At 33.3% G+C, this 21,232-nt stretch overlaps 7 protein-coding genes across 7 annotated transcripts; 3 read left to right on the forward strand and 4 right to left on the reverse strand.

Moving 5' to 3' along the window:
* Window positions 1-193: 193 nt before the first annotated feature.
* RO3G_16179 (uncharacterized protein) lies at window positions 194-1,033 on the reverse strand (the record flags this gene model as incomplete). Its single annotated transcript, XM_067670763.1, has 4 exons — window positions 194-358; window positions 475-597; window positions 698-774; window positions 832-1,033. 4 exons carry the CDS (start codon window positions 1,031-1,033, stop codon window positions 194-196), a joined length of 567 nt encoding a protein of 188 aa, XP_067526864.1.
* A 686-nt stretch (window positions 1,034-1,719) lies between these two features.
* Window positions 1,720-4,309, reverse strand: RO3G_16180 (uncharacterized protein; the record flags this gene model as incomplete). The annotated part of the gene is made up of 7 exons (XM_067670764.1): window positions 1,720-1,737; window positions 1,792-2,387; window positions 2,526-2,568; window positions 2,620-3,717; window positions 3,771-3,842; window positions 3,895-3,943; window positions 4,002-4,309. 7 exons carry the CDS (start codon window positions 4,307-4,309, stop codon window positions 1,720-1,722), a joined length of 2,184 nt encoding a protein of 727 aa, XP_067526865.1.
* A 1,456-nt stretch (window positions 4,310-5,765) lies between these two features.
* On the reverse strand, window positions 5,766-6,120 carry RO3G_16181 (uncharacterized protein; the record flags this gene model as incomplete). The annotated part of the gene is made up of 3 exons (XM_067670765.1): window positions 5,766-5,809; window positions 5,875-6,046; window positions 6,115-6,120. The coding sequence occupies 3 exons, from the start codon at window positions 6,118-6,120 to the stop codon at window positions 5,766-5,768; spliced, it is 222 nt and encodes a 73-aa protein (XP_067526866.1).
* Window positions 6,121-8,345: 2,225 nt separating this feature from the next.
* Window positions 8,346-8,798, forward strand: RO3G_16182 (uncharacterized protein; the record flags this gene model as incomplete). The annotated part of the gene is made up of 2 exons (XM_067670766.1): window positions 8,346-8,447; window positions 8,583-8,798. 2 exons carry the CDS (start codon window positions 8,346-8,348, stop codon window positions 8,796-8,798), a joined length of 318 nt encoding a protein of 105 aa, XP_067526867.1.
* Window positions 8,799-12,103: 3,305 nt separating this feature from the next.
* On the forward strand, window positions 12,104-13,930 carry RO3G_16183 (uncharacterized protein; the record flags this gene model as incomplete). Its single annotated transcript, XM_067670767.1, has 3 exons — window positions 12,104-12,634; window positions 12,690-13,256; window positions 13,319-13,930. 3 exons carry the CDS (start codon window positions 12,104-12,106, stop codon window positions 13,928-13,930), a joined length of 1,710 nt encoding a protein of 569 aa, XP_067526868.1.
* Window positions 13,931-14,245: 315 nt separating this feature from the next.
* RO3G_16184 (uncharacterized protein) lies at window positions 14,246-19,281 on the forward strand (the record flags this gene model as incomplete). Its single annotated transcript, XM_067670768.1, has 15 exons — window positions 14,246-14,300; window positions 14,360-14,393; window positions 14,452-14,587; window positions 14,640-15,176; window positions 15,327-15,389; window positions 15,652-15,657; window positions 15,685-15,792; window positions 15,848-16,059; window positions 16,117-16,438; window positions 16,491-16,607; window positions 16,677-16,804; window positions 16,855-16,966; window positions 17,017-18,776; window positions 18,830-19,067; window positions 19,114-19,281. The coding sequence occupies 15 exons, from the start codon at window positions 14,246-14,248 to the stop codon at window positions 19,279-19,281; spliced, it is 3,996 nt and encodes a 1,331-aa protein (XP_067526869.1).
* A 493-nt stretch (window positions 19,282-19,774) lies between these two features.
* RO3G_16185 (uncharacterized protein) lies at window positions 19,775-20,059 on the reverse strand (the record flags this gene model as incomplete). Its single annotated transcript, XM_067670769.1, has 2 exons — window positions 19,775-19,862; window positions 19,941-20,059. The coding sequence occupies 2 exons, from the start codon at window positions 20,057-20,059 to the stop codon at window positions 19,775-19,777; spliced, it is 207 nt and encodes a 68-aa protein (XP_067526870.1).
* Window positions 20,060-21,232: the final 1,173 nt, after the last annotated feature.

Genomic DNA, 21,232 nt, shown 5'->3' on the forward strand with positions numbered 1-21,232 from the left:
TGATTCACTACGAGTGAGAGTTGGTAATGTTTTGGTTGATTTTTGTCTGCGTAATATGGCCGTATTATCGTCCATTGGTTTCTTTTCTTCTAATACAATTGGAGCCAAAGGGTTGACTACTCGGTTAGGATAATATTGATGTTGGATATGACTCTGTGAATTATAATGAGCATTACATATACAATAGATATTATCAATTATTTACTTTTGAACATCTTATGCTTAGAACCCAGTTTTTCATTTCTTCTTGATCCTCTGTTGCTATAAAACGAATATAATCGCCTTCTTTTTCAAAGATGCTTGCTCTATCTTGTGCTCTAATGGCAAATACAAAAGCTGTAGGACTAATCTTTAATGGCTGTAACAAAGTATAAACATCATAAGAAGCTAAATGGCATAGAATGGATGAACTCGCTCCCTTTTTTTGTTTATAAAGTTTTAGTTATCTTGTTCAAGTGCCAAAATGGGTCATACCTTGTCTTTAGCATGGTGGATAGCATTGTCTTTAATAAAGCAATATCTTTTTTGCCATTTTCCTTTTTTATATTCTATAGTTAACCAACCGTGCATTGGTTGAACCATCTTTTGAAATATAGTCTATACAAAAACACATTACTTTCTCTCTACTCCTTTTTTCGTATATACTCCCATTTAATACCTCTGATGTTAAAGTATAATGGTATGAGTATTTCTTTACTAAAAGTGCATTATTATCATCAGGTTCCCAAGCACTAATAATATCTAATACAATTTCCCATTCCCTTAAAGGACGTTCTAATATAAAAATCATAAATAAACAACAAATAAAAGCGTATTCTTTATTCTCTTTACCAACGCAGTGACTATTTGCAATTTCAAATAAAGTCCAATCATTAGAGTGATCCAGTACACCCTTCTTTTTCAATGATTGTATCACCATAGCAGATGTCAAAAGATTAGTTAATTGTACAACACGGTGATTATTAGCGTCGTCAATGTAGATTCTTGTGTTTAAAGTTTTCACTGTTTGAATACGCCCTGTAACACTATTCATCTCTAATGTAGGTTGTGTCTAAAAAAAAAGATTAATTTAAAAACTCCTTTTTTTTTATTCTTTTTTACTTCAATGCGTTGATTTTCTGTTTGCTGAGGTGATTGCTCAGCATCAAGCACAGCCCAAGCTCTTTGTAATGCCAATTTAAGTTCTTCATCTTCTTCATTTCCTTGTTGTGGTTGCGTAGGTTGTGGATCACTCAAGTTTTTATTCCAAGTATTGCTTGTGCTCTTAACAAATTCTTTTATCGAATGATTCCTTAATAAAGTGCCAGGCAAACGACTATTGGTAGTAGCAGAGCGTTTTAATATGCTTCCAATGGTCACATCATCATCACGAGAATCTTCTAGAGAGTAGCTTAAAGGTATGTTGTCATGGTTACAACGATATCTTTCTGTTCTTGAAGCATTTCTAGTTAATATTGTACGTACAATGAGCTGAATTTTATGTTTGATTTACCTGACTGACTATAGTCTGTCAATACTTGATTATTATTCATAATAATTGTAGTAAAATAAAGAAAAAGAAAAAGAAAAATGCTCAAGCCACGAAACAAAAATACTGATCTATTATAAGGAGAGAGAAAGAGAAAATAGAGGATAAAAGGAGATGTTCTGTTTATGCTTCAATATTTGTACCACATTACACTTTTGTTTTATTCTATTTTTGCTTTTTTAAAAAAAATATTACCATAGTTTATCCAACTAAAATAAAACTTGTATAAGAAACTCAATTTGTAAAAATTAAAATTCTCTTACTGGAACGCCTATTTTCTTCAAGACATTATTCGCTTGAGGAGTGTTTTCTTGGCTATTGCTTTTCAGTGACTCTGTATTTGGATGAATTTGTAGTGGATTTTCCAAGTCCAGAAGAGTTGCTGGATCCACAGGTAAGCTTAGATCTTTTTCTCCCTGTTCTTGTTCTTCTTTCACGATTTCCTTTTCTTTTCCTTGTTCATTTGTTGCCTTATTTTCTTTATCTTGCTTTAGTTCATCAAATAATACTTGACATTTCTCCATACGTGTCTTGACTGTATGAGGTCGACGGAGTTGTTCTAATGCACCACCAGTATCTCTTTGTAACAGTGTCAATTTTTGTTGAGCAGAGAGAATCTTGTGCTGAATCACTCTAGCATTTTCTGAAATCTGTTTAAGGTCATATGACACTCGAGGCATAGACTTTATAATCGAATTGGAAAGTTGTTCGAATTGACGAGAGGCATCCTCGCTTGCCATTTGAAGCTTAGTCACAAGTACTGTTGTTTCCTTTGTCTCATCTTCCTCACTATTTTCTTGTGTAGGCTTCAAAACCGAATTGATCCATTTTTTGGGATTAAATTCAGGATCAGAGAAGTCTTGGGTATTGATTGTAAGTGGAGACATGTTGAATAAAATAAATAGTTAGTGCAAAAAAAAAAGGCATTTTTATTATTTCTATAAATTATTCTCAGTTCTAAAGGTATCCCATGCTTGGTTTAAAGTAGTAAATATACCACTAGCAAGTAAACGCTGTTCAACTGTTGCTTTTGAAGAAAGCTAAAAGAGGAATTTAAATTAAATAAACCAATCTTTTTTTATTACTATTACCTTGTCAGGATGTACTTTTGCAATAGCTTTCATATAAGTTATTTTGCATTTTCTTGACTCTAACAATTCAGTCATTGTCACCCCTTTCCATTCAATACCCGTCCATAATATCTGTTCTAGTGAGCTCAATAAAGCTCTCAAATTTTTTTCTTTTCCAGATTTCCAGGTCCTAAGGTGAGCATTCACCTTGTCTTCTTTTTCTAAACGTTCTGCATCTTCCGCTTCCTTCTTTTTTTCTCTTTCTCGCATTTCTCTTACTGCCTTGCTTGCATTGATTTCATCCATGTTAACATTTGATTTCTTTGGAACAAAAATACTAAAGTCGATATCGGGAAATGCTGTCGTCGTATCTTTTGACGCCTTCCAATGAGGCCCGTTGGTTGATTGTTGTTGCTGAGGTTGTGCGGCCTGCTGACATCTCAAGATACCCTGACTAACAATTGAATTTCGTACACCATCTAGACGTGCATAGTCTTCATAAACTTGAATAGCGATTTCATACATCTTCAAACCTTCTAAGGCACACGCTTTTCTATGCAATGCTTTCAGCCATTGAGACTTCCAAGAACTCACACCTTCAGTCAAATCTGCCTTGAGCTCTGTGTTTTTACTTGCTAACCCAATTGCCAATGAACAATCATCCAAACAGGCTACAAAATGGCCGAGTTTCAGACGCGCGGCTGCACGGTTATTATACAAAAGGACAAGGTCTTTATGATCAGCTGGTAAAGAAGATATGGCAATTGAATACGATTTCTCAGCATCTGTAAATTTTCCTTGATTAAAATAAAAATTGCCCTGTTTTCTTTCCTTTTCTGTATTCACTTTCTTGAGTTGATCTAAATATTCCTTTCTGCGTTCTTCCTGTTCATATCTCCACGCTTCCTCTTTAGCTCTTTCAATGCTTGGATCTTCATCATCCGAGGAATCTGCTGCCTCAGGTACTTGCTGATCATTGGAGTTTGTGTTTTGGATAAGAAAATCAAGAACATCTTGTAAATTGGTACTATTTGTTGTTGCAAGTGCTATTCTAGCATCTTTTAAATTAAATCCCATGTCTACTAGTTGTGCTAGTATCTCGTCTTTCTGTGATGCTTGCTATAGAATATGAAATTAGTTGTATAAAATAAGGCTTTCTATTTCTTGCTTACAGCGGGATTTACAAATGTTTTCCCAGTTTTTGGAATATCTTTGTTCAACTTGTCTCCAGTTGATGAAGAAGACTACATATTTTTCATTGTTAACATATGTTTTTTATATAGTTGCTCTTATTACCGTATGTTTTGACCTTCCATTGATATCAAAATCTTTAGGAGATGTATTACTACAAATAACAAAGTTCTCAAAATAAAGGAATATGTTTTGTAGATAATAAAACTTACGTTTTTTGTGGTATATGGTTATTAGTTTGGTATTTATTTGCAAGTGGATCAAACTGATTGCGATGAGTTGTATATGAATTTCTAGGTCGAGGTGAAGTAAATCTTGGGCGAGGGTTTAGCTCTTCTCTTATGTACATATTAGTAGGAGTAGTGAATATCGGAATCGGATCATCGCTTTCCTCAGGGGAGGCGTAATGTCGTTGAATCCTCTCTCGTTGAAACGAATCGGATGGATGGGGCGACTTTTGAGGTGGAGTATTTGCTTTACTGTATATTGGGCTTGCTGATGTACTACTGCCTTGACTCATGGATAAAATGAAATAAGGGGACTTCAGGAAAAAAGAAATGAGAAAATTGCCAAAATGTGTCATGGCCAAAAACAATCGGAGCTTCATTCTATACAATTGGTTCCAGTACGCAAAAGTAGATGACAATTATCTTATACAACATGGGATAAATAGGATGATAGAATATTATATAAATAATACAAGCTAAAAGTCTTTGATAATCAAGAATATTAAAGAACAGGCTTTTAAGTGTTTATTTTATGGTAGTAAAAGACTTTTTATTTGAGCAATTAATGAGAGTATTATGTTTTTATTTTATGACGGCCTTTCATTCCATACCTTATGGACTTTGTTCGTTCTTTAAATGCATTAACATAAGAGAAGTGTCTATTTATAAATACATAGTTTTAACGCCAATGACACTGCTATTTAGAAAAATAAAGTACAATATCATCGGGTTTGCTTACTTTAGTCAATAATTTCTACATTAAAAATAATTATTAAGCAAACAATAAAGCGTAGTTCATCACTTTCTTGCATTCAAATACTTTAAACTACGAACAGCTTCAGTAAAAACCTTCATTCAATCCTGTAAAAGTGGAAGGGTATTTATACTTTTAGCTTTGTTACTGTATAATAGACCAGAATTATCATTTTCAAATTATCAATGTCCATTTCTAGATTCATGGTGGTGCAAAAGGAATTGTTATATTTGGTTTTGTTTTTTGCCACATTTCAAGATGTTTCAAGCTGATGATTTGTTTGACTATATAAAACCGTCTCTGGTTTGTATTCAAAACGCTTGATTTCAGGTAAAGCGCTTGAGAATTTGGTAATAGCTTAATGTACTTTGTCTTTATTTTTTTTGTAGTTATAATTTATGACTTTCAGGTCAAGGCAGAGGCTATCAGTTTTTTCGAAATAATTCAATCATTGTTAACGAGTTTTTACTCAAAATGAGACAATCGGTTCCCTCATTTTTTATAATGACTCTTAAAGGTTGGTTTCTTTATCTTTGTAACATTCAAAGAAATTCTAAGATTATCCGATCTAACCATAGAAATCAGGTCATTTTAATTTTATTATAGGTGGCAACACTGTTCCCATTGATGTATTATCTATTTTGAAGACATAGCTTTTAATGCCAGATTTCATCTTGACCAAAGCTCTTGAATAGGCTCAAAAAGAGAGAAAAGGATGGAAGGTATATGCATTTGTATCTTTTCCTTCAGTAGAGTCCTTTATGACTACAGGAATATAAACAGATGTATTACTAGGTAATGACCATTCACTTCATGTTTATCCAACAGATTTATTACGTTTGATAGATATTCAAGGTAATGTTATACTTCAAAAGATACTTTATACACTCAACAGTTAGCTTAGATTAATGTTAACATTTTTTTCTCTCCAGTAGTTTACAGAAGATAGTACTGCTGCACCTTTATGTGTTTTTGATAACAATGAAGACCTTTATCTACTTAAGTTGCGCTTTTTTGGAATTTTTCTTTGAAAATCCCACTATTTACAAGTTGATGAAATCTGCAATCTATTGACAAGTATATGCCTTGTAGGTGACTGTTTACTTGAAAGATTGGACATTTCTGCTAGCAAAAAGCCTTTTTCAATATTAAGCCAAGAATATCCGCATCCATCTTCAGAATAATCATCCTTGATAACATCTTCCGTATCCACTCCCTTAGCGTCTAAAAGGTGCAGCCTAAATAGATCCTCTTCGCTGTACGTCAATATCGCAACCTATTTGTGTTGAACTGAAGTGCATATGCCACGCAAATCATTGTATTCATATTGAGTATCATTTTTACCATCATAATATTTTCCTATTCATTATCCAAATTTTAAGAATCTGTTTAGATAAACTTTTATAAGTAAAAATCAAGCGAATTAATTCTAAAAAGAAAAGGCAAATTTGCTTCTGCAATATGAATGAAAGTTTATTTTAAATGAGCAGACTATCTCGAAAAAGCACTACATCTGTATTCTTTACGGTTTCAGAAGTTTAACCAATCCAGCAGAGTTGAATATTCCATTTATAACAAATCATTTCATGATTAGGTCAAGCTTTACACTATAATTACTTTCTAAAATTTCTTTTTTCAGATTAATCTTCAAAAAAATTTCGAATAGATGTTTTAATACAAAATCATAAGCAAACATCATTATATAGTATCTTTTGTCAACGTTAAATTAGCAATCTGCATGATACATTCTTTAAAAGTTTTTTCTGTCTTTCATTTCGCTATATTTTGATAGATTCCTCAAAGCCTCAAATAAATTCATTATTGTTTAATAAGGCGCTTCTGAACTTACATTGTACAAATTTTATTTTGCTTTAATATTATCAAAGAAAAGCGCATGTTTTGAATTTGAGCCTATTAGGATTTTCATTACTTATTTAATTTTTCAAATGCTTTTATTTCTATACTACCAAGACATCTGTCTAATAAAAATGACGATGATTAAGCCAGATGGAGACAATATACTTTGATAACAAAATATTTTCGCCATTTCTTTCCAATTGCTTTAGGATACAGTAGTAGAGTACTCTCGATTGTAATACCGACAATTGTTATTAAAGAGCATAACAGAGTTCATAAAAATCCGTGATATCCTTGTACAGGGGACATGTGGGTAAAACCAAGGCTGGAAAGTATTTTTAATTCTTGATTTTTAAGACTTCCCTATTATTTTTCGTAAAAAATTGTCAAGTTTTTGTCAAATGTACTATAGACACATTTATCTAATCTTTCTTCTTACTTTAAAATTGTACAAATATCTATCTGTCTGATTGCGGTTTGATTGATGACTTTTTCATTCAAAACATACAAATAAGGCGGTTTTTATTGGACGAAAAGCGTTCCTAAAATAAATGGCATAATAAGCAAGTCAGGAACATGAAAGTGGGTTGCTTCAATATTGTTGTTACCTTCAAATAAGTCAGCCAATAACTAATTTTAAACCATTAAAGCTGTTGTAGTATCAAAAATTCCTCGGTTACTATTCTATCACTCTTATTTGAGGAGGTGTTTTTAGGCCTATAGAACTTTTTTATTTTAAAAAACTGTTTACTAGATTAAAATAAACATTATAGTGAGGAGGGAAATGCTGAAAATAGCTTAAAATTTGGTTTAACCATTCCAGTAAGAATTCTATACTGTAGAAAAATCTATGTAATCGCTCGAAATGGAAAATGAAAAGCTGATGAAAAGCTGATGAAATTCCATTTTTGCAGAATATGTATGATGCATATTATCTTGCTAGATATGCAAAAAGCATTTGTATTTATGTTAATATTTCATCTAGATGAAAAAATAACATTTTATATTTTAAAAATACGAAAGGAATTATGCTTGTTGTTTTCCTATAACCTTTTTTATTTTTCTTTTTTTTTGCCTTTTCACAGACAAATGGATGGAGTAGCATTGGATATGGTAGGTCTGTAAAATAGTGACTTATATTATGAGAAAGAAAAATAGTGTATAGCATTTTAAGAATTAGATATTCTAAGTCTTTTCTCTTTCAAGATGTCTATCCTAGTAAGATGCGGAAAATCTGTTTCGTTCTAGATAACTCTTCAAAGCGGTTACACTACATATCTCTACGAACCTAGTTATCTCCCCAATCTGTTTAGACAGGGTACGGCTTCATTAATAATACGTTAAAGTATTAGTTAAATCGTATACTACAGATCGTATTGACTACAGCCTTCTTTATACAGCAACATTCTGTTTTTATATATTCTTTCAAAAAAAAAAATAGAGGGAAAAATTTTATGTGAGCTTTATGAAGGATGTATAAAGGATTTTTTAAAAAAATAAAAGGCATCTTTTTTTTTTTTTTTTTTTTTTTTTTTTTTTTTTTTTGGAAAAAACCATCTCATTTTTGTTAAGCTGTATGACAACTACGGTCGGAAGCTGAAACTGCATGATTGTTGTTGGTGTCCGATTAAGTTCGTGGTACAGCTAATATAAAAATAAAAAATCCTAATCATAATATGACAAAACGAGAAATTCCAGTCGATAAACTATAGTTACAAATGGTAAATAATTTAGGAAATGCTGTGTTGTGTGCTTCTCTTCATCCCATGATAATGGCATACTGTGAAAGGAATATTACATTGGCTGGCCATGTCTTAATGGTACAAACTTGTTCATACGATTAAATGATTGCATCAGTCTTGAATGATAAGCTTGCAATCGAGATGCCCCATATATATAATCAATGTATTGTTGGGATTGAAATTGAAGCTAAAGGAACAAAACATCGTATGTAGGTCGGTGTTATGGACACCACTGGCAGCCACGGCATGGCAACCGTTATACAGATTGCACTTGCTGATGATTTCGGTAGAGGCGATGCAAACAAATTGAACAATAACACCATCAGTGTTTACCTCAACACAAAAAGATACTTGAACAAGCAAAGCAATACAAAAATGATCAAGTCTTATATTTTTATCATCCTAATTCAACTTCGTCATTTATTTTGAATGTCTTATCCTCGTTACTGATCTAGTCAAATCAAGGTATGAATGATTGAAATCAACGGTTCTTACCCAGAGATGTGCTTGAAGGAGGTAATTGGTCAGGCGCCGAAAGTATTTGCTTGCTATAATGCTGTCCTGAGCTCCGTTGAGCAAATCATACTCCTCAATAATGACAACCTAGACACCCTTACTATTCCTTCCACCTCATAACGGTCCTTCTCTTATTCCAAGATTTTTTTTTATTTTATTAATGTTTGCTTTCATGTTGTTTTTATTTTGAAATAGGTAAATTAAAAGTATTGTAAGTCTATATGCTGTTTCAAGGTATATTTTACAACACCAGCTTACTCTCAAACAGAGACAGGAGCAAGATGATGAAGCTTGAATAAGTTTAAAAGAAGAGTAGCGCAATAGTTGTACTAGCAAGCAGTTTGTGTGTATATATAGCGATATAAGTCGTCGGAGCGTGTCTCTTTCTCTTTCGCATTGTAATGACTACACAAAAACGATATTAAATTGCTGCAATAATATTTACAATAAAATTTTATTTTCAAGCCAGGATTTATATTATTGAAATCTGATTCAATGTTCAGCTCTTTTAAAAATTGCATTTTCAAATGAAAGCATTGTAAAAAAAAAAAAAAAAAAAAAAAAAAAAAAGCGGTATTTGCCCAGAAATCTTTGTTTTTAAAGACGAGTTAAACATCTTGTACAGAGAAAACGATATTACACAATAGAAACAAAAACTATAGAAATATATAATAGTTTTTTCTTTCTTGATAGCCATCAAGAAGATTTTAGTATATTCTTGCCACTGTTATAGAGTCTGTACGTTCAAGTATATTTTCAAACTTTTGCAGGCTCTGAAGAGATAAAACAAGAATTAAGAATTAATATTAACTTGACGTGGTTGTATAAATAATATAATATTGCCTTCAATTAAAAAAAAAACAATCCATGCATACTGACAAAACCCCCTTAAAATATTTTGGTTTTAATTAGGCTAAAAAAATTATTGAATGCAATTTATCGAGCGTTAAAAACTTGTAAAACGTATTCAGACACATTGTTGTGCGCCTCAGCAATTCTGATATGTAGATTTTCCTTATCATCCGATTTATTGCATTTCATACTGTTTTTGACAATCGACTAAAATTACTCTAGGGGTTTAATTCAGGTGAGTAAGGGAGGAGGTAAATACATCAATAACCCCTATTGGTAATCAAGTTGTCGATTTATTTATGAGTATGGATTGGTACATTATCCATTACAAAGTAAAAACCTTTCATTTCAGGGTTCTTGTCAAATTGATTCAACGTTTCTTTTATAAACTTGAAATAAAATCCAGTTGTAGTACCTGTTCTTTTTGTATCTTTTTTTTACTCGAAATTTTTCTCCAGCGACTTTAATCGGAGGTGGGAGTGATAGTCATAGTGGTGGATCATGGGTAGAGCGACCGAAACACACTCTTATGCTTATATCAAAATGCAAATTCATCAATAAAACGCATTTTTTAATGTAGTCCATATCTCTTGTTCTCCATTTTAAAATCTATCCATATCTGCTGTTAATATGTGTTTCACCATTTCGAGCAGCAGGATGACAAACAGGCCCTTTAATTGAAAGGCTACAGTTATTTAGCATGAAGTATTCATTGTAATTCTCTTCAAAATGACACACTCGAATGCTCTTGTTAAGCTGTCTAATGTCTTCTCAGTTGTTGTATATAGTTTATCATCGAAAAAATCTAAAAGACGTAATGTATGACTCTCTTGAGATTGATTTCGAGAACGGTTAATCAAATTACCTTGCTCCTTATAAATATTCCAATGATGTTCCATTTTGATTCACTTTGTCCAAGTTTGGGCAGTTCACTTAGCAACACTAGTTATTCTTTCTGATCTAGCAGCTGAAAAAAAATTTTTTTTTCTAGTAATATAAAAACAAAGTTTTCTGATTGTTCGTATAGACATTATAGCTATTGCCTACACTTAGTCTTTTAGCCAGTTATATTTCTACTTTTTCAGCTACAATTATCATTTTTCTATGTAGATTTTCGTCTTTAGGATGAAATCCAATTGGAATAGACTGCACATCCTTATATTTGGTCAAATTGGTTAAATTCTTTAAACTAAACATCTTCAATGATGTAGTCCATAGCTTCATCACCATGTTATGTGGTGATTTCACCTTGACTATATTCAATAGAAAATACTCGCTTCTTATTATTCATGTTCAAAATAATATTAAAAAGAATAAAATTGAAATGTTATCCAGGCAATGAAAATCTGCTATTTGGATTCTATAAATCCATTGATTAAGATTTAAGTGCCGCTGATTGGGTTTTTTGAGTACGCTCAAACACGAAGATTGAGTGTTTAATATCCGCCAGAAGGATTTAAGCCCGCCATTTGAGACCGTCAATACTGTTATTAATAATAAGTATATGGGGAAAATTATCGTCCGATTTTTTTTTCTCCACGTATCCTTTATATTTTGTGTACAGCGTTTCTCCAAGATAAAGACGGGTTCAATTGCGGGGAGCTAAAGTGGTTACAATATTTCTACATTAGGTTCAAATGCTCTTGATTTTTTTGCTCTTGATTTCAAAGTAAGTTTTTAGTATTTTTTTTTAGCTGTAATTGGATGGTTCCCTGGGAATAATGGCAAAAAATTACTGCAAGTTCAAAACGTTTTTTTTTTATGAGTCTTGCTTAATTTTTATCGGCCATTCACGGAAGCATCGGAACACTAAAGTTTTCGTTTCAAACAAATAAGAATAATTGCTTTATAAGAATAAACATGTAAAAATTAGCTTTAAACACCCCGAATTTAGAGTTAATTGATTTGTAAAGTGTCGAACTTTTCATATTTGATTAAAAAGTGAAACACAATATTATATACTTCTGATATTTATTTCTATATCAATTTATCGTTACACATATCGTCATTCACCAAAAAATCTTTTTGATCCTTATATTCAATCTCCGTTACCAGTTCAGTAATTAAAAGTCAGATTTTTTTTTTTGGTTAATTGTAATATGAAAGCTTAAAAATTTTTAACATCTTTTGTTGATTCTTTTTTATAAGATTATTCTCTGTACTGTGCGCTCTCTCATCATTTTCACTGAGAAAAAAACAAAATAATAATTTGAATTTATACATTTTTATGATACAATTATACCTTGTAAACGAGATAATTGATATTCATTGATTTCAGTATCTTGTCTTTAATTTAACTAATTTTATCTATTCACATCCTCCCTTCTTTTTTTTTATTTTTTATTTTTTTTACTATTGCTTATTATATGACTACTACATCACCCACTACTCTTTTACTTAGAGATATCATCCAATCTCCATTAAAGGCTGAATCTATCTTGGAATCATTAACAGCTGAACAAATCATCATGATCGAATCTACTATTGACCGTGTCAAGCGTCGAAAAATGGATAGAGCACATCCAAAGGAAGAAAAGAATACACATAATGCCTCTGCTATCGCAAATGCCTTAGCTGCTGCTATGGTTTCTGCCGCATTACAATCCAAGGCAAACTCCTTAGTTTCTTCAACCCAAACCACATCTGATATTACTACTCCCAGCACTACTACTAATACTATTCTTACCACTAATGATAATAATGGTTCAACATCAACAAAAATAACAACAACGATAAATAATAATAACAATGATCCTGTGGCTGAAATAAAGAATGGCATCGAATGGGTCTCCTTTGTTTATTCTCATAATCGTGTGTTGAAGCGATATTCGATTAGAACTGATATCCAAAATGTTCAACTAAATGAAGTGGATGAAAAGTTTAAAGCTGAAAACTGCGTATGTGATTTGGTTTTTTAAAGATAATACTTTTTTTCTAAAACATTTTGCGTAGGTTTATCCTCGAGCAAACCTTCCAAAGGAAACTTACAAAGGCAATCGATGGGCTTATGAGACCGAATGCAATGATTTAGGTTGGAAGTTGGCATGGCTGAATAAGGAAGAAATTGCAGGTAAACGCGGCTTGATTCAAAGAGCGGTCGATTCATATCGGAATCGATACCCAAGTATGCGTTCAAGACGTGTAGCTCGTCAAGAAAAGTTATTGAATGGTACACTTCGTAAACGAAAGAATAGGGAAGAAGATGAAGAGAATCAATCTGTTCACAGTACTACTACATCTACGACTTTTTCAACTATTCGCCCTCCACAGACTTTAGAAGCTGCTATTGTTAAATCTTCTCATCAACCTAAAACAATCGCGATTGATGATGTGATGAACCATGCACGTTACAGAATCAAAATTGGTATAGAAACGATTTCCTTGGATGAAATTCCAGTTGAATTTCGTATACAAAATTGCCCTTTTCCTCGTGCAATTCACGCTGATCCTGATCTCTATATTGGAGGACGTCAAAGATGGATTCAAGACAATATACTAAATGAATTAAGCTGGAAATTGGTAAAGTGTGTGTGCAAGAGGGGAGTATATATACTTACATTAGTTAACTTACACACAAATAGGCTTACCTAAATCCTAAAATTTTGGTTGGAAAGAAAAATCTACTTCAACGAGCTTTAGATGTTTATCGATCCAAGTTTATGCCCTCACTTCAGCCGCGTAAACAATCATGTCGTTCAGCGCCCTCATTTGATAAGCCAGAGAACGTAGAAAAGAAGATGAACAAAAAGGACAAAAAGAACAAGAATTCAACAATACTTGAATTCAGTGATTGTTTCTCGCTGGACGATGAAGCAGCAAGTAACAGTAAAATGAGTTTAACCAACTTGTCTAGACAAGTAGACCAAGATCCAATGATTTCACCTTCTTATGATGATACAATGTGTGTCGATACTCATTTCTCTCCATTTGATGAATCTTGTAATACAAGTAGCAGCAGTAGTAGCAGTGTCGCTTGTACGCCCAGCCCGCCTGTGACAGCAGATATATTTGGCTTTGCAGATGTCTTTGATTCTTTTATGTTACCACCTGTGAATGATACGTTTTTGTTGCTTGATAATGATACGAATATGGGCATCAGATGTTATGATTCATTTATGTCACCGACTTCAAGCCCAGAGTCAGAAAAAGAAGATTTACCTACTACTTCTCACTTACTTGACCCTCTCTTTTAAGCAACTCTTTAATTGTGTAAATATTTTATAAAAAAAACTCGCCTTTTTCTATTTATCATCTCTCTCACTTTACGAAAAATTAAAATATTTTAAAAACCATATGCTCTTTTTTGTATTCTCTCTTTATAATTTTATAGCATCTTAACTCATCCATAGTTTTGTAGGGTCTATAAAGTTCAACGTTTTTTTTTTTTTTTTTTTTTTTTTTTTTTTTTTTTTTTCACACACAAAAGTTTCTGTTACACTGTATAACAAAATATCAAAACACTGTATTCACAAAAATATTTTTTTTCCCTCCCTCTCTACATAAATTTTATGGCAAAAACTAAGAAACAGCTACTGCAAAACAGGCAGGAACAGCAACAGGCAGGTAAAACTATCATTCATAAAATGAATATCTGAGGCTGCTTTTAAAAAGTTAAAGTATAGCAAATGCTCCCCCATCATCTACGACAATTATCAAGTAAATAAGAGGAAAAAGTGTAAAAAAGAAAGTTGAAATATATATTTTTATTTATTAGTTCACAACATCCTATTATCATTAATAATTATTATTCTCCTATTGCTCCTTGGCCATCTTATAAACTAAGAAATATGTTTCATCATTTAAGTTCACAAGAGATAGAAGAAATCATGAAGGATTGTAAGAACGATGAAGTATGTATCAAGTAAAGCTTTTTGAATTTCATCTCATTCTTTTTTAAAAAAGGATGAAGCTGTACTCAAACTAATGACTCAAACAGATTATTTGAGTTCTATACGAAAAAGTATTGTTACTGCATCGCAACCTATTCCTCAACCTACAACTCAGCTACCTACACCCCAGCCTACACCCCAACCTATACCATTAATAAAGGAAGATAACCTGATAGCTATACCAAAATCACCAAAAAATGAGGATAATAACAGAACAATATCAGAAAAAGCAGCAGTATCACCCAAAATCACTATAGATCAGGATCCAATGAAAGGTCGCTTATCCTTAGACGACGCACTCAAACAAATCCAAAATCAACCCGACGCAGCTTATGCCGGCTGGTCCGAAGCTCGTGTTAGAGCCTACAAAATGATTGATAAGAATCCCAATAGCTACTACTATCGTTTTAATGCACCAGGGGAGGCACAGCGCAAAGGGAAATGGACAAAAGAAGAGACAGAGCTGTTTCTAGACAGACTAAAGCAGGTAGGTGCAAATGCTCAGTGGGGTCTTTTTTCAATTGCGATTCCAGGAAGAGTGGGCTATCAGGTAACTATGATTTTTTGTTATTTGGACTATTATCTAAAATGGCCTTAGTGTTCAAATTATTATCGGTTTTTAATTGAATCTGGACAGATACAAGATCCAAATTACGTGATTGATAGCAATGGGAAAGCACGTTATCTATTTGATAAAAAGACAGTAAATGGACAGATTATTAAAGAATTTCGTACACATACAAAACATAAAGCAGCTCGTCCAGTAAAGAAAAAGAAAAAGCAAGAGCAAGAAGATCCAACTTTTAACCCAAAAAAAACTAAAAACATTTAACAGTAATAAATGGCTATTGTCCATCCTTAACTCCAGTTTTCCATGCACATCCTAAAGTCATTTAAGCAGGCTTAGGTTACAGCCTTTATTTTAAGCGTGACAGTTCGTACAACAACTTCAGAGAAATCATTAAAAACACAAACGCAGAAAATTTTTGTTAACCTTTCAAGTTTAAACATATAAACTTGAGTAGATGAAGGTAAGCTAGCAATTTTTCTGTTTAAAGAATCTTTCAAAGGATTTACACAGCTCTCTGCCACAGCCATTTCTTGCCGACCTTGACGATCTTTTAATAAAACTAGCTCAAGCTCGAGATTCAGAGACCATCAGAAATGTACACACAAACACAATACTAAAGCAACAACAGTACCACTTATGATAAAATATAGGCCACTTTAGTATTGAATACACAATACTATATCACAGCAGAATGTGTGCCTGCCCTCGTTGAGATCATTGCACAATCTCCTCATTTTCAAGTTCGCCAACTTGCTGCAGTTGAATTGCGAAAGAAAATCAACAAGTGGTGGTCTCAAATTCAAGAGACAATCAAAGCAAATGTGCGTTCTCGACTTTTGACTATTTTACTTGACGAAAAAAAGTAAGAAACAAAAAGCAAAAGGTTTGAGAAAGGGAGTTTCTAACAACAGCATGTTAGTGTTAATGTTCGTAATTCTGTTGCACGTGTGGTTTCTTCAGTAGCCAGTATAGACATGCCTGATAATAAATGGCCAGCCTTATTGGACTTTTTACATCAATCTTGTGATAGTAAAATCCCTGTTTACCGTGAAACAGGCTTGTATTGTCTTTACAGTTTATTTGAGGTCATTGCAGATATATTTATGAACAATGTTGAATCTTTATTTGAATTGTTCAATAAATCTATTAATGATCAAGAGAGCAAGCAGGTTAAAGTTACTACTGTTTTGGTTCTTGGTAAGCTTTCTGAATCTCTGGATAATGAAGATAAAAATACAATTGTAAGTTGTGTATGTATGATTCTTGAAATACTGATCCCTAAGTTACTTTTAGAAAATGTTCAAGGCTATTATACCCAATATGGTTAATGTACTAGAGCAGTGTATCAAGGAGGAGGACACTAACAATGCCAGGAAACTATTTGAAGTTTTTGATACCTTGCTAATGCTGGTAAATGTTTGAAGTATCAGATCAAAGAGAGAAGAAGAGAGAGAGTTAATTGTTCTCTACATGTTTTAGGATGCTCCTTTATTGTCAGAATATCTGGTTAATTTGGTTGATTTCTTTATAACGATTAGTATCAACAGGAGTTTGAACAGTGAAATGCGTATCATGGCATTGTCCTTTTTGATGTGGGCTGCAATTTAGTAAGATCTCCTTTTATTTTCTTTAGTGTTATTAATGGAATTTTTAATAGTAAGCCAAACAAGATTAAGCAATTAAAGTTGGTTGGACTGATTATTGAAAAAATGATGCCAATAGGTACAGAGGAAGATCCTGCTGATATTGACGAAGAGTCTCCATCTCGTGTAAGAACTGAAATCTACAAAAGCATATCATTTTACTTACTTTATTATAGTTGGCTTTTAAGGTACTGAATGCTTTTGCCAACAATATTCCTCCTCAACAATTCTTTCCTATTGTTATGCCATTTATCCAAAACTATTCTCAAAACTCTGATCCTAGTTACCGCAAAGCTTCTATGATGGCTTTTGCCTTCATTGTTGAAGGCTGCAACGATATGATTGCCACTAAGTTCAATGAAGCTCTTCCACTTGTTTATAATGGTCTTCAAGATCCCGAGATCTCAGTCCGTCGTGCGGCTTGCATGGCTCTTGGATGTCTTGCGGAGGAGATACCTACGGATATCTCTGATCATCACCAGATTTTATTACCTCTTGTGTTCAACTTGATGAATGACACCAGCACTGAAGTAATTAAACACGCTTGTAATGCCCTTGATGCTATACTTGATGGATTAGGAACTGAAATTATTCCATACTTGCCTCTCTTAATGGAAAAACTCATGTTTTTGTTGGACAATACCGATCAAAACGAGATTCGTGCGACCGTCATTGCTGCCATCGGAAGCGCTGCACACACTGCTGGTGAAAACTTCCATCCTTATTTTATGCAACTCTTGCCTCGCATCATCCAATACATAACTATCCAAGAAGCCGATGATGATTATTTGCTTTGCAGTGTCGGAATGAATGCTATTGGCTCTATTGCAGAGGCAGTAGGCGCCAATGCTTTCCGACCCTATACTCAAGAAGTCATGAATCTGGCCATCAAACAAATTTACTTGGGTTCATCGCGTCTCCGTGAATGCTCGTTTGCTCTTTTCTCTCATCTTGTACGCATCTTTGGTGAAGAATTTGCTGCCTTTTTACCTGTGATCGTTCCTGAGCTTCTATCATCCTGCAAGCTAGAAGAAAAGCCTGAAACGGAAGTGGGAGAGGCTGATTTGACAACAGATGAAATGGACGACGATGACGAATTTGAAAACTACCATTTCAATTCTCCATTGGCTGATGAAAAGGAACTCGCTGCCGAAACTTTAGGGGAACTATTTGAAAATACAAAGAGCCATTATTTGCCCTACTTGGATGTTTCTCTTGTTGAGCTGCAAAAACTTACGGGTCATTTATCTGAAGGCGTTCGTAGATCAGCTACCCAATCCTTGTTTACTTTTCTCAAGACAGTCTATGTCATGTCTGATCCTGTTGCATGGGTACCGGGTACAACCTACGTAGTACACGAAAGCGTTCAGAACTTGATTGATACAATCATTCCCATGACGGTTGAGTTTTGGAAGGAAGAGGAGGACCGTTTGACGGTAGCTCAGACATGCCAGGAATTTATGAGTGCGATTAGATTGATGGGTTCTATCGTGATTAATGGCTGTTTGGAAGATGTATGCAATTATTTATTGGAAATCTATCAAAAGAAATCTGTTTGTCAGCAAGCCTTTGATGATGATGATGAATATGAAGAAGAAGAAGATTTGGAATCCGAGACTATGCTAATTAGTTCTGCAAGCGATCTTGTGGCTGCCCTTTGTGAAGCAGTCGGCCCTAATTTCTCTTCTTCTTTTGAAGTCTATTTACCTTACATTCTTAAATATTACAAGCCCACTAAGAGTTCAACCGAAAGAGCGATGGCTATTGGTTGCTTGGGCCAAAGTATTACAGGAATCAAATTTACCATTACACCTCATACGGAACGTCTTCTGCAAGTCTTTATAAAAGCATGCGGCGATGAAGACGAATGTGTTCGTAGTAATGCTGCTTTTGCTTTAGGTTGTTTGGCCCTTCATTCTCAAATTGACTTGAGCGCGTAAAAAAAAAAAGAAGTTTCAAGAAGGAAAAACTAATTTTCTTTTTTTATAGCCACTATTCTCAATTATTAAATGCTCTTTCTCCTTTATTCAATGACCAAAATTCGTTCAGCACAACTGATAATGCTGCAGGCGCTGTTGCTCGACTGATCATTGCTCATCCTGAGGCTGTGCCCTTGGATCAAGTATTGCCCGTGTTTATTAATGCCTTACCCTTAAAGACTGATTATGAAGAAAACGAACCTGTTTTTGAATGTATTTTCAAATTATTTAGCGCCAATAATTCATTCGTAAGATAACAAAAGAAATCATGGTCCTTTATCTAATATGCATTAGGTTTTCAACAACTTGCCTCAGCTTCTTCATGTATTTGTAAAAGTTCTTTCTGGTAACGACCAGTTAAAAGAAGATACTAGGAACCACTTGATTGAACTCGTGCGTGCTCTGAATAATGAAAGGCCTGATATGAACATCGCATCAAGCGAATTGGCTCGTTTCTTGTAAAATAGCAACACATTAGAATGTTTTTACTGTATTATATCATTCAGTTATATATGTGCTTTAGTAATAAAAAGATTTTTTGAAAATGATATCTTTTTTTTTTTACAAGAGCAAATAATAGATGGGATTGCATAGGCATCAGCTGCTTGAGTACGAATCCAAAATATAAACATGTTCAAAATTCGCTTATAGATTGGCTTTAAGCCTCAGTATTTAGCTTCTGCTTTTTCAATTGCATTATTCACTCGTGCACTATTGGCATATAAAATGAGATGATGACTTCTATAAAAATTACAAGGTTTTCGCTATTTATGAGCTTTTCTGTCTTTATGATAGTCTTTTTGATTCTTTGTATGATGCCAGATACTGTGAATGAATTTTATTATTAATATAGCTTTTAAGTTATCAAAATACTAATTTTCAAAACTAATAAGGAGTACTATTACATTAAACCTTTATGAATACTAATATACACAAGCCTGTTATCTAGACCATCTCAACGTCCTTTAGATTCAAGTAAATAAAAGACAACACGTTTTTTATTGACAATTTTTTTAAAATCCAGTTTTGATCCAATCAGATTTCTACAATAATAATAGGTCTTGAAGCATCTATTGTGTTAAGACAATATGTGTTATCCACAGCTCAAATGCTTCTTTAACCTTCTGTTCTTTTTAAGCAAGCCAATGATTCTGAGCTTCAAGTCAATGTTTCTAGAAAAAATAGGACTATTTAATTTGAGATAAATTTCTCGAATCTCAAGATTGAATACAACATACATCGTAATCCAATATGAGCTTGCCCGTTATTTCAACGTTTGCTATCGATTTGCATTTCCTATTTTTATTCAATAGAAAAAAAAAAGTGTATTTTGCTTTTCCCCATTTCGAGCTTTTTACATTATTTTATATTCTAAAAATATACCCCGAAAGCCACGGAGTTTTATATTTGTGTATAAAAGCGCATTCAGAGTTGAACCTCTTTTCTTCTACAAGCTTGCATTTTTCTCTGAAAAATTTCAAATGTTACTATACTAGGGCGTAGGAGTCTCCAAAGCTCATCATTAGTCTGCGCATATCCTTAAGTAACTCAAGTAAGAGCAAGAGATTGTTCGAGTATGGTTATGAGTAGCTGGAGCCTTGAGTGAACACCTTTCGGGGTGGGATCTCGGTGAAGGTTTGCTCATGATTTCGAATAACCTGGTTGATATATTCCTAAGCTTAAGGTATGACACTATGTGTCTGTGACCTGAGGCAAAACCATATCATCACCATTTTATTTTACCAAGAAAATCAAAAGAAAAAAATTTTTTTTTTTACAAGCCCCACTTGTTCTATTCCTCCCCTCCCCCCCTTTTTTTTTCTAAAAATGATAAAATTAGATGTTTTTGGTGAAAAATAAGTAAAAGCTGTCGTCATCCGAAAATACTATAGATGAGGATACGCTACATTGAATAAAGGACAAATAGCCTGTGTGAAATACTATGACTATGAAAAACCTTGAACATTTACAAGAAATAATTTAATGAAGTGGGTTATAAATTAAATACTTGGACTTTTTTTTTTATAAAATAATAAAGCCATTATAATGTATGTATTTTTTTGAATATAAACATAGGTCAAACTTGTACTTTTTCGCAGTAAAAATGTACTCCATATTTTAGCTCCAGATGTGTGATACGTGTAACATTGAAAGGTTCAAAACACACAGGCTAATAAAGTCTTCTCAAGTACATATCCTTTCTCTTTTTTCTTTTCTTCTTCTTTACTTTTTCTGTTTTCTCCCTCTTTTTCTTTTCTAATTCATCCGACTTTCTCGATTCTATTCACTATCTAATTGACTTGACACCAAAGATGAATTCATTCAAACCATCCAATACACCAACGATTGCATCAAAAAGATCCATGTTGGCTTCACAAAGTTCACGTACATCGTTATCCATTAATACAACATT

The sequence above is a fragment of the Rhizopus delemar genome, genomic scaffold (genome assembly GCF_000149305.1).
Source record: "Rhizopus delemar RA 99-880 supercont3.19 genomic scaffold, whole genome shotgun sequence".
Taxonomy (NCBI): Eukaryota; Fungi; Mucoromycota; class Mucoromycetes; order Mucorales; family Rhizopodaceae; genus Rhizopus; species Rhizopus delemar.